Source organism: Pithys albifrons, chromosome 28, assembly GCF_047495875.1.
Source record: "Pithys albifrons albifrons isolate INPA30051 chromosome 28, PitAlb_v1, whole genome shotgun sequence".
Lineage (NCBI taxonomy): Eukaryota > Metazoa > Chordata > Aves > Passeriformes > Thamnophilidae > Pithys > Pithys albifrons.
This window is the reverse complement of record NC_092485.1, coordinates 1,727,484-1,740,038: the sequence shown is the minus strand read 5'-3', so window position 1 is coordinate 1,740,038 and position 12,555 is coordinate 1,727,484. Positions and strand designations below refer to the sequence as shown.

Genomic DNA, 12,555 nt, shown 5'->3' with positions numbered 1-12,555 from the left:
TCAGAGAAGACCCAGGCCCTGAGGAGTGGTCTGCTGCTTCAGATGGGTGACAGAGGTGTCCAGCATGTGTCACCCTGCAGCTTCCAGGGCATGCTCCCTGGCAGTCAAAGGCAGGTCTCCTCCCTCCCACCTCCATGTGTCCTAGCGTGGCAGGGGGCTAAGGGGGAGCAGAAGAAGCAGGAGCCACCAGGCAGTGGCTGTTCCCTGCAGCTGAGCCAGGTGTCCTCAAGTCCCCAGGTGCTGCCAGAGCTGCAGGGTGCCAGCCTGCCCCTGTTCCAGGGGGCTGCAGGGTGGGAACCTCTCCCTGTCCCAAGGGGCTGCAGGGTGCCAGCCTACCCCTGTCCCAGAGGGCTGCAAGATGTGAGCCTGACCTGTACCAGGGGGTGCACACCCATCTCCAACCCCGCCTGCAGGAGGGTCTCCAGGCAGAGAGATACGTGTCCCACCTGCACTACACAGCCTGGCCCGACCACGGGATCCCAGAGTCCACAACTTCCATCATGACCTTCAGAGAGCTGGTCCGGGAGCACATCCAGAGCACTCGGGACTCAGGGCCAACCCTCGTGCACTGCAGGTGAGGCTCTGCCCCAGGTGGTGCTGGGAGGGGACAATGGGAGGGAGCATGGGTGGATGAGGGTGCTACCCGTGCACAGGATTGGGAGGGAAAGCAGTGCTGGTCTGTGGAGTCTCCTGCTCAAGTGCTGGGGAGTGCAGGTCTGCTGGCAGCCTGCCCATGGCCCCAGGGCATGGGGCAGGAGGAGATTGTGTGCTGTGGGAGTGACCGCTGTGTTTGTGGATCCTCTGATGTCTGAGGGAATTGATGAGGGAATTGATGTTGGGGAGTTCAGAGCGTATCTCTGAGAGAAAAGCAGTTTGGAGTGCACCCTTTAGGAGGGGAAAGCCACCTGTAGAGCGTGTGACACCTTGTGGCCAGCAGAATGTGTCCATGTATGCTTCCTGAACTGACTGGCCAATGTTGTGATGACATCTTGTATGCAAGAATAGATAAAAAGAGAAGCTGTAACTAAAAATAAAGCTCTAAGCTATTTGTTCTAAGTTCAGACCTTCTGATGCTGCTGTGCCTGAACCTCTTCGTGACCACCATAACTCATCCCCCCTTTACCCCTACTGTGAGCACCAACCCAGGGCAGCCTGAATGGCTCCTCAGCCCTGTGCCATGCTGGGACCAGTGCCTGGGGGTGCCCTGACAGGTGCCCAGGGAGCAGCCTCTGGGAGCATGTCTCGAGCAGAAGGGGAGCCCACTGATGGTGCTGCCAGGCCATGCTTAACCTCTGCTGTGTGTTCTTTCAGTGCTGGCGTGGGTCGCACGGGCACCTTCATTGCCCTGGACCGGCTGCTGCAGCAGATGAAGCAGGAGAAGATGGTGGACATTTTTGGTGTTGTTTACTCCTTGCGGATGAACCGGTACCTGATGATTCAGACCCTGGTGAGACCTCTGCTCCCTCTGCTCCCTCTGCTCCCTCTGCTCCCTCTGCTGCCTCTGCTGCCTCTGCTGCCTCTGCTGCCTCTGCTCCCTCTGCTGCCTCTGCTCCCTCTGCTCCCTCTTCTGCCTCTGCTCCCTCTGCTCCCTCTGCTGCCTCTGCTCCCTCTGCTTCCTCTGCTCCCTCTGCTCCCTCTCCCGCTGGCCCTTCACTCCATGGCATTCGAACTCACCAGGCTGGCAGTTGGATGAGCTGCCTGGCCAGTCACAGCACTCCCAGGCTGGTGCCCAACCTGTCCCTGTGTCATGGCACTGCTCAAAGCAGCAGCTCAGGTGGAGTGGAAATTGCTGAGAGAGTCTTCAGCAGCTTCACACCCTGCTAGACCCACAGGAGCAACATCCAGAGTCTCAGAGACCTCCCAGGAGGCTCAAAAACACCACAGAGCACTAATGAACATGATCAGGCCCTTTGCAGGCAATTGTTAACACACACCATGGTGTTGGCCTGTGGTGCTCCTCAGTCCATCTCATATCTCCGGTCCTTGAGGCTTGGACAAGGAGTCAGAAGGGATAGAAAGACCTGGAGAGATCCAGGGGCTGAGACTGCAGCAGCCAGAGCCTTCTGGGCATGAACCTTGGGCTTCTAGAGCATGAATGTAGGACTCCCTGTGCCCACCAGGCAGTGCCATCCCCACCATCTCATGCTGTCTGTGAAGTGTGATGGTCTGTGTTGCTGTTTGCCTTTGCCTTCCAGTCCCAGTACATTTTCCTGCACAGCTGTATCCTGGACAAGATCTTGGAGGAACCTCTGCTGGGTTTATCAGGGACAGAGAGGTAAGGGGTTTCTGTTCTTTGCCACTCTACCCACCCTGACCCACGCCCCCTCCAGATGGCCAGCTGGGATCCAGCTCTCAGCTTGAGCCTTGGCTCCAGGAAGGAAGGACAGTGAAGCCCAGGCAGCCACCCCACCTGGTGTTTGGAGTGGGGTCAGCACAGGGCTGGTTGTTCCTGGACTGTGGGGAGCCCAGCACAGAACAAAGTGCCAGTCTCTTTGCCAATGCCAAAGACCTGCAGAGCTGCCCTGGGGAAGGCATTTCTCTCAGCCCCTGCCTTCTCAGCCCACAGGGTTGCCCTAGGGATAGGTTCAAACTGGAGAGGCTCATGGTAGCTGGGTGGCCTTGGGATGTCCCTCCTAATGGATACCAAGAGGACATGTCTGGCTGGGCATGGTTTTGACCACGTACCTTATTGTGTCAGGGGCTACATCTGAAGGTCACGCACCTGTCTTTGTGGTCAGATTGTCTCCTCCCTCATGCAGAACAGGATGTCCTTGTCCATGCTGCCTCTTGGGAATGAACCCTGGGCTGTGCCACACCTGAGACCTGCCTTTGTCTAGAGGAGAGCAGGTTGTCCCAATCCAAAGCTGGGCTGGGGACCTGGGAGACCTCTGGCACTTGAGGGGTGAAGGTCTGCTCATAGCCCTGTCCACCTGCTGCAGGCAGAGCTTGGATGCTGCTGGGGTTGCTCAGCCTCACTGTTATGCCCTGGTTCTCTTCCCAGGTCCTGCCCCATCCCACTGAAGAGCTTTGTCCAGCACTATGCCCAGAAGGCAGCCAAGTCTCACATGGGCTTCCTGAGGGAGTATGAGGTGAGAGCTGTCCTGGGCAGGTACAAGGAGTGCTGCCATAGCTGTAAGCGCTGGGAGAACCTGGGGAGCAATAGCACCTGGTCAGGATGGGGACCTCCTGAATGGGTCCAGTGCCCAGTTTCCAAGTTTGCTGTGTGTCCTGGCAGTGTCCCCTCTCCATGGCATTGCATCCCCAGGCAACACCTCCCTCACACACTGACCAGGGTCTGTCCATGACCCATTCCTTCCCAGGTCCCATGCAGGGTAGGGACCTATCCTGACACCAGCAGCCGTTTCCTAACAGCATGGTGCAGACCTGGCAGCCCACCCCAGAGCTGGTCTCATGGCACCCCTGCTCAGACTTCTTCCTGTGCAGCCATGACCTCCCACCACCAAATCCAGGTGTCCTCAGGAGGCCCCAGTTCCTCCTACTCCTGACCCTCCCCGCTCACTGCTTCCTCCACTTTCTCTCACTCTGGCAGACCCTCCTGGAAGTTGTCAAGGAAGAAGCCAGCTCTGCATCACCATCTTCAGGCAGCCAGCAGACACAGCCCTCTTCCAGCATCCTCCCCTGTAAGTGCTGTGACACCTTGCATCCTCTTACTTCTTGTTCCTCTTCCTCCTCCATGGAGCCAGGCTGAAGCAGAGTTGGTGGTCTACAACATAACAAAGTATTTTGAGACTTTGGTGACTCCACCAGAAGAATGCTGAGGTGTTTGGGATGGAACCCGTGGTTTGGGACAGGGATAGGTAGGTTTGCTCAGCCTGGAGGAGACAAGGCAAAGGGGAGATGTTATTGCTGATTTCAGCTGTGTATGGGAAGGCACAGGGAAAACCAAGAGTCTTCTCAGAGGTGTGCCATGGAGGAACAAGAGGCAATGGGGATGATTTGGAAGGGTAATCCAACTCAGTAGGAGGAATGGTGAATTCCCATGAAGGTGATCAAACACTGGGACAGAGGCCCAGAGCACCTGCAGGCCCTCCATCCTTAGGGACAGGCAGATCTCCCTTGGCTCAGCCTCTGAGGGACCTGCACTACAGGTATTGGCTTTAAGCAGGAGGTTGGGGTGGAGGCCTGTCTTTGGGAAGCCAAGATCCATAGGCTGGAGATGAGCACTGCAGAAAGGAGTGCCTTTGTCAGGAAATGGTGAAGGGGATGCTGGATTTGTGCAGTCAGTCTGCAGAAGCCACGTGAGCTCAAGGCTGCCCTGAATCCCTCCAGCTCCCACGTATTTTGCAGATGATCGTTCCAGAGTGAAGTTTTCCCTGCTGGAACAGGGCCCTTTCTCAGGACTCCTGCAGGTGTGGCATGTCCAGGTGAGTCACACTCTCACCAGCAATGCCCACCCCTGTGTCCCATCCTCACTGTGGCCCTGCTGGGTCCTGCACTGCTCTACTGGTCACTGCCACTGTGGTCCTGTGTGGACAAGAGTGGACTGTGAGTACTGAGGATGTGTCTTCCCTCACCTGCCCAGTTTGGGTTGTCCTCTTTTCCCTCTCTCAGTGCTTTCTTTTCTCTTCTTGCCTCCTGACCTGCTGAGCTTCCCTTCTCTTCCTGGCCTCACCTGCAGCCACCTGGGCTGACAGGGCACCTGTGCCATGCTCTCCAGCAGGAGAGTGACATTGCCATTCCTCACCCAGGGCTGCAGCGCCAGCAGGGACTATCTGGCTGTCCAGGGCCCTGACAAGCTGACCATGGAGGACTTCTGGACCCTGGTGTGGGAACAGGATGTTCACACCATCCTAACACTTCTTCTGTGGCAGGAGAAGGAGGAGGTAAGGCACTGTGCCCACCTATGCCATGGCTGAGCAGGGATCTGTTCAATGGGGTTGGAACTGGCATAGCTCCTGGAACTCTTCACTGCCTCCTGAGGCCTGAGTGCAAATCCAGCTTAGCTAAAGCTGAACCTTTCCTGTGCCCAAGTGTTCCCACAGCTTGTCACAGGGTACAGGTTCTGTCTGTTCCCCATGCCTGGACTCAGCTGGTGCCCTTCAAGCTGACATGGCACTAAGGGCAGCAGCTCCTGCTCTGCCCAGCCAAGGTGTAGAGATTGGTTGACCAAATTCCCACTGCCAGGCAGTTCTGGGATCAAAGAGGAGGTGGCTGAACCTGCTGGTGTTCCCAAAATTCCCTCAGGGTTTAGCTAGAGGATGAACTGACATGGAGAGATGCTGGGGGTGCTCTTGGTCCAATCCCCTAAGACTGTGAGTGATGTGCCAGATGATGACCATCCACAGGAAGCCAAACTCTCTGTTGCACACAGGTCCAAGGTGAGCTGTGCTGGCCCCTGGAAGGAGACTCGCTCTGCACAAAGACACTGACCATCCAGTGTGGCACAGAGAAGCTTGGCCCAGGCTGGAGATGCACCCAGCTCAAACTGAAACACGTATGTGTGGGTGGGGCTGTCCTGGCTCCCACCTCCTGGGATGGGGTGGGTCTGTAGGGGTTGAAAGCTCTGTGGGGATTCTCCAGGCTGCAAGAGCAGAGTGCCAGCAGCCCACAAATGCAGGAGTGAGTCTGGATTGCAACATCTAGAACTGACTGGACACAGGAGATGCACCAGAGAGGCCTTGGGGGCTTCCTTGCTGATAGGTCTTTCTGATCTCCTTTGAAAAGACCCACACAGTTCTCAGTCCCCTCACCAGGGACAGGTCAGGGTGCCATGGGGAAGGAGAACAGGCTGCCAGAGTCACTGTACTCACTGTGTTGGGTAGTGGGCAGTGGGCAGTGCCCCAGCAGAGATGCCCAGATAGCTTTACAGAAGCTGGCAGTAAGCTGAGGAAAGCATCAGAGACCCCAAGGATGGGAGAAATGGGACCCCTCTGCATCCAAACTCACCCATCCCCTCCCCAACGGCCATGTCAGCTCTTTGTGTCTCACCAGGAGAAGAAAGCAAAGGAAAGGCAGTTGCAGAGGTTCCTGTACACTCTCTGGAGCAACAAGGAGCAGCCTGATGTCCAGAGCCTGGTGGAGCTGCTCACGGCTGTCAGACGGTGCCAGCCCCACCGGAGGAGAACCAGCCCTCTGCTGCTGCACTGCAGGTACCCAGGATACACCTCCATCCATGGGCAGCCTCCCAGAGCTGGGAGTTACCAGGCTTCATAATTCCTTGGCATTGTGCCAACAAGCCTTCCCCTCCACCACAGACCCCGAGGCTTTGGGGCACATTCAGAATAGGTCCATGGGAGCCAGGGGAAGTTCTGAGCCTGGGAGGTCAGAGGGAGCAGTGTTCTGCCAAGGGCTGGGAGAAGGGAGGGCAAACAGGGCTGGGCCAGGGGTGAGTGTGGATGGAGTAGGTGTTCCCAGGCTGAGGACATCCCTGGACTGCCTGCTGGGATCCTCAGAGCAGCCCTGACATCCTCACCTACTTGTACCCAGAGAGAGCTCACAGTCCCACAGTACTAACACATCTCCTGGGACTGGTGCCCTCTTCCAAAGAGGTTCAGCTCAGCCTGGCCTGGCATCAGTGACCCTCCCTTGTCCCCTGCAGTGGTGATGTGAGCCAGATAGGGACACTGATCTCCCTGGATTGCCTGTTGCACCAGATGAAAGCTGAGAGAGTCGTGGACATCTATGGTGTGACCCTTCAGCTGGCCAGAAGCTGCTGCCTCATGACCCCAAGTCTGGTGAGTGGGAAGGAGAAGGGGCAGTGGGCTGGGCAGAGCAGAGCCTTCATGCTGCCCTGCCTGGAGCTGGCAGCATCCTGCCCACTCCTGGGTGCTCTCTGCCCAGCCAAGGCAGAGATTTACTTCAGGCTTCCTCCCCACCCGTGGCTCTGCCAGCCACTGAGGGCTGAGGGCACTGTCTTCTCCCAGGGAAGAGTTTTCCATCTCCTCAGTTCTGGAGTTCAGATCAGTTAAATTTCACAGTAAAAGCAAGGCACTCTTCCCATTGTATTCCAGGGACAGTGGAGCACAGGTGTCATCCTACATGGCACACCTGCCTGCTCACCTTTGGCTCCTGGCAGGGCTGCCAGCCTGGGTACCCAGAGTCTGCTGGCCGTCCTCTTGCCCAGTGCCTTTCCTGGTGCATCCCCCAGCCCCAGAACCTGCTGTCAGAGCCAGGGCCACCTGCCAGCAGGACATTGGGACACGCTGCCACATCAGCAGTTGGCCTTTGGGCCATGGCACTGTGATGGTGCCACAGCCCTGCCATGCTGTGCCAGCCCAGCCTCTCAGGCCTCAAAGAGCAGCTCCTGGTGGGCACTCGTGGCACTGATGGCTCTGGACAGCACTTCAGTTGCTGCAGCTGCTGAATGAGCTCCTGCACATCCCTAGAAACGCTCCCCACAGGGCACAGCACAACTGGGCCAGACCTCTCCGAGGCCTCCGAGCTGCAGAGCCTCCTTCAAGAAGCTAATTGCATTCTTAATTAATGCGAACCATGTGCACGGTGGGTGCCTGAGGAGGGCAAGGCTTCCGCCGCCTCCTCTTCAGAGCCTCTTTGTGTTCCCGCAGCTCTGGCCGTGCAGGGACAAAATGTGCCCATAAAGGCACGGCCAGTGCCATCAAACGCCGCTGTCCCGCTGCAGGGGGGGCAGCAGAGGGGCTGCTTCCCCTCCTCCCCACAGCAGGACTCGCTCCCATCCCAGCACGGCCAGCGGGGCAGCAGCAGCAGCAGCGCTGCCCTCCAGCCTCCTCCAGCCCTGGGGGGGTTTGCCAGCACCCCTTTATCTCTGGTGGGAGCTGCTGCTCTTGTGCTGGGGGCACCAGTTGATTATTTTTTGGAGGGGGACAAGGAGGAAGATGAACCTTTGATGGATAATCCATGGATAATTGTTGGATATTAAGCACTACCAGCTCCAGCACGGTGCATGTCCCAGGGGATGTGCTCTTGCATGTGGCCAGGCACTGAGTGAGCCTGGGCTGAAGTCAACCCTGCAGATTTCACAATCAGACCCAGCTCATGAAGAACACGCTCTGGTGACCTGGAGCCTCAGCCATTGTGTGATCCGTGGAGTTCTGGCCCTTCAGTGGGGCTAAACCCGTCTCTGCAGGGAGGAGGTTCCTCGTGACTTGTGGCTCGGCCAGCACATTAGCAGCTGTTCAGAGGCCCCTCTGCACGTCCCTAATCCCCCCTGCCCACTGCCATGTGATTCCAGCCCTCACCATTTGCTGGCTGGCCCTGCCCTCCAGCTCGGTGTCCTAAGTACAACCTCATTTACCTTCCCCACATCTTGCCTTCCTTGGAGCCTGCCTGGTCAGTCCTGGGTGTTTGTAGCCTGGTGTCATTTTGGAGCAGCCTGGTATTTGGGAAGAACTTCTTATCAAATCCATAGGGGGCTTGAGACCCCCCCGAAGCCACATTTGGAACTGATGCATCATTTTGGTGATCTGAAAAAGAGACAAACAATGCAGCTGGGCTAAAACCACAGATCTTTTTGTGTGCCTGTGAGAGCCTGCAAGCCTGTACCCTCATCCTGTGCCAGCACCTGATCAGGTACATGGGACTGCACCAAGGGAAACTCCTGCTCCAGGGGTCTTCCCTGAGGACTGGACCCCATGCTCTGCAGCTTCACTGGAGTTACTCTTCACTCTTGCTTTGGATGCAACAACAGCACATTCAAAAGCCACTGGGGCACTTGGAGGAAACCTGATGATATTGTTTCTCCCCATCTCAGATGGGATGTTCCTCTCAGCCCCATCATGGGGGGATGAAGCAGGGGGAAACACACATGGTGCAACAGGCTTGATTCTTTCTTTCTGGGCAACTGTGTTGACACAGGACCATCATGGACCATTTGGGAAAGCAAATCCTGCTCAGGGACTGTTCCTTAATCATGATTTTTTTAAGGCAAACTGCAGGGTTAGTCTGTGAGCAGGAGATCTCTGTGAGGAAGCTGACTCTGACCTCCCTTTGTCTCTTGCAGGACCAGTACATGTTCCTGTACACCTGCATGCAGGACATCATCGCCCAGAACCAGCTCTAACACTGCTCACCCTTCCTGGCACTATCCTGCCCTCGCCCTCTGTGGGGTCCTGCAGGGAGCTGGGGTGAGGGCACTGTGGGACTGCTGGCACAGAGCGAGGCCTGCAGCCAGCACTGACCTACCCTGGCATTGTCACCAACGCATCTCACATGACATGAGCAGCGACACAGGGTCTCCTGGACGGACAGACAGTGCCCTGCCAGGGACTGCTGCAGCCCCTCGGGGCAGACACAGCAAGGGGCTGGCCAGGATGCTCTCCTGCTTTAGACATCTCTGGGATTCCTGGTACCTGGAAGGTTTGCTGACCCCCCCACAGTGCCCAGGACAGCTGTGGGGCTCTGTGGTGCCCCTGAGGTCCAACATGGGCATGAAGCACTGCGGTCTCCATGTGCCCACAGGCATCTCAAGGTCTCAGATGTGCTGTGGACAGAGCACTGGGGGCGCTGGCTTGTCTTGGCTGGTGGAACAGTCTTAGGTACAAACAATAAACAGCCCTAGGAGAGTGAGTGCCTGTCAGGATGGGATGGATTTGTGGGGTCTCAGTGGTGCAAAGGCTGCAGCACAGCAGCTGTTCCTGAAAGGGCAGCCGTGTGCCCAGCCATGGCACACAGCAGTGTCCCTTGGGCACTCCAGATGCTGAAGTCCATTTCTCACAGCAGCTTCTGCTCACTTTCATGTGCCCCTGCCCCTGAGGCGACTTCTGCAGTGATTCTCCAGCCCACCCACAGCTTCATGAGCAAGGGACACATTTTCAGATGAATCCTGGGCTCGAAGCTGTGAACCTGCTGGCTGCCAACACTGGGGACCAGGGCAAAGCCACCTCATCCAGCCAACATGCTGGCAAGCAGCTGGCAGCCCCAGCAGTCCTGCTGCCCGGGGAACTGGGCTGTCCATGCAGGGACATGGCTGCTCTGCAAGCAGGGGGGGTCCATGCACAAGCTGAAATCACAAGCAGCAACTCAGTTTATTGGGCTGCAAATACTGGATGGAAGAGTTAAAAAAGCAGATATTCACAAGCATATTCCTGGGGTAGAAAAAACTGTGAGTAGGACCCTGTTTGTCATCCTTCACCCCTTCAAGCAGTGTGAGGTTATAGTGCAGTCTCAAAGGACCACTCCTGTCCCAGTGTGGTCCACACTCCTGCCCATAATACTGTGCCGTGTGGGAGCTGCCTTGGAGCAGAATGAGGAGACACAACAGGTATTGAGAAGAGGGTCCCAAGACCAGAGAGCCCCAGGTGGGTGACTGAGTTGTCCACTGATCCTTCCACCCTCATGTTTCCACAAGTAGCTTCTCCCTCTTCCAAAACAAGGATCCTGCTGTCTGTGGCCCAGAATGGGACACCCAGGGCACCTCAGCATCAGCATTCCCAGCACTGGGATGATGCCTCTTTTGGAATTGGATATCCCTTTTTCCCCCTCTCTCAAATCACAGTTTTGGCACTTGCTGTGCCCACCCACCTCCTGTTCCCATCACCCCCCATCCATCCCCACCACCCACCTGTGCTGTGCAGCCTCAACTCATGTGTCCTGCCTGTTGTTCTTTGCACCAACTGCCCAGGTGTGGCCACTGGCAGTGTGGGAGCAGTCCCTCCCTTCACTCAACATGCCTTCCACACTGCAGGCACAGCTGCCCAGTTCCCTGTGCCACCCAGTCCTTCCCTGCATTTCGTGCTCCATTCCCAGCTCCAGGCTGCAGCACTCATGGGCTGGAGGAAACCCAGAGAGTGCAGAGCCTTAGCCCTCTACAGGGCTGGTGTTCCTGTTCCTCCCACCCTGGACATGCTGTGCTGGCTTCACCACAGCCCAGATCATCCTGAGTCACCCATGGCCATCCTCACCTACCCCAACCTGCATCATCCTGGATTCAGTTGCTGATTGAAAACATTTCCCCAGTCACTTCATCTTTGTCCCAGGGGTCACCCACCAGCAGGATGTGACCCATCAGTCACTGTTCAGCCTGCATAAGTGACCATCCAGTGACTCGTTGCGTTGCTGCCTCTGGTGGGATGCCAACGTGCCAGGGGCTCTCCAGGAGGATGAGTGAATATTTCCAACATGAAAAGAGCCTGTGAAGCCCAGTGGATATTCTCATGTGCACAAAAGGATTTATGATGTTGCCTTGGGAGGAGCCTGGCACTTGCCATTGCTCACAGAGTGCCTGATGGCTTTATGACTTTTATGTAACCAGTAACTCCTGGACCACACTGGTGCTTTCGGATGAGGTTCACAGCAGGGAAATGTTTGTGTTCAGTGAGGCACAGCCCCATAGCCAGGATTGGTGGGGTTGGGCTGTTGGCTGCACATGAAGTGCCTGTGCTTTGCAACAGCCACCTGTCACGTGCCTCTGGGCCACCACGGGAGGACACACCAGTACACACTGGAGGTCAACACTGAGCAAGCTTCAAAATCAAGTCTGGTCCAAAGAATGATGTGCCACCTGTCTGTCCAGTTTGCAGCTGGCAGGCTGGGGATTTTGCCCCGAGAGCCCCCAAGAAGGAGCAGTCTCACAGACCACGTGTCCTCCTGACACAGGCGCACAGCCCCATCCTTCTTACACCTCCTCTGGAAACAACCCTGATGTCCAATATTTGCCCTCTGCTGCATCCAACCTCAAAAGTAGTTCCTGGGCTACAGTACAGCAGCCTTTCTGCCAGGACCTGCAGGTCCACCCTAACAGACCCCTAGGCCAGTGAGAGTGCAGGTACTTTCACTCCGGAGTCTCAGTCCCATCCACTTGGACCCCTCTCCTTGCTGTGTCACCCTCAGTGCAACCGACTTGCAAAGCACATGAAGGCAGAGGGGCCTGTGGGATGGGCTGTGCACCAGGATCTTTCCACAGTTCCTTGGGAAAGGACTCCTGGATCTCCTGTATGGGACTACAGGTCCCAGCACAGAGCTACATGGGGCACCAGCTCTGAGCCATAAGGAAGGAAGGGGAAGGTGGAGGAGGCATCTTCTCTGCAAAGCTTCCATAAGCCCAGGAGCAAGTGATCCCTCAGCCCTCACATCTGGCAGACACAACACCACGGCGTTCCCAGCAGAGCCAGCACAAACCTGCAGCATCTGCAGCTAAAGCACAGCTGTTCCCCCAGCTATGGTGGGGCCTTCTCATCACCAGGACAGGCACAGGACAGGGCTTTGTCACACAAACTGGCCAACAGGACTTGCCCAGTGAGTTCAGTATGGCTGTGCCAGTCACCCAGTACGTGACTGTGGCACAGCCCAGTCCTGCCTCACGTCCTGCCTGACAGGAGGCCAAGCTGGTGACGATGAAGAATTTACGACCTCCCACCCAGTGCTGCAGTGGAGTCTGGAGCCACAGCTGCTTCCAGAGGGTGTCAGGGGAGCTGTGGTTTGGATGAATAATTTTCCAGCCCTGCAGCTCAAGTGCCATGAAACCCAGAGGGGGAGAGAGACACAACAAAACACTAAAACAAAACAAGCCTCCGGCCCAGGCCGCCCAGTGAGCTCTGGACCATGTTGTGTTGCTCTTCATATTTATCCTTCTCTAATCAAGCAGCATCCAGCCACTGCCCTCTTCCATCAGCTCCTGTG

General features: G+C 56.7%; 1 protein-coding gene across 2 annotated transcripts in view; it reads left to right on the top strand.

Annotated features, from left to right (window-relative positions):
* The window catches only part of LOC139683574 (receptor-type tyrosine-protein phosphatase V-like), a 39,131-nt gene extending 29,634 nt beyond the window's left edge, over positions 1 to 9,497 (top strand). For both annotated transcript variants that reach the window (XM_071578856.1, XM_071578857.1), the window contains 11 exons: positions 414 to 574; positions 1,312 to 1,447; positions 2,196 to 2,275; positions 3,002 to 3,089; positions 3,551 to 3,641; positions 4,309 to 4,385; positions 4,710 to 4,844; positions 5,333 to 5,455; positions 5,953 to 6,110; positions 6,560 to 6,695; positions 8,939 to 9,497. In XM_071578856.1, coding sequence (XP_071434957.1) covers positions 414 to 574; positions 1,312 to 1,447; positions 2,196 to 2,275; positions 3,002 to 3,089; positions 3,551 to 3,641; positions 4,309 to 4,385; positions 4,710 to 4,844; positions 5,333 to 5,455; positions 5,953 to 6,110; positions 6,560 to 6,695; positions 8,939 to 8,998 — 1,245 coding nt within the window. In that variant the 3' untranslated portion in view covers positions 8,999 to 9,497. The remainder of the gene's footprint in view (positions 1 to 413; positions 575 to 1,311; positions 1,448 to 2,195; positions 2,276 to 3,001; positions 3,090 to 3,550; positions 3,642 to 4,308; positions 4,386 to 4,709; positions 4,845 to 5,332; positions 5,456 to 5,952; positions 6,111 to 6,559; positions 6,696 to 8,938) is intronic.
* Positions 9,498 to 12,555: the final 3,058 nt, after the last annotated feature.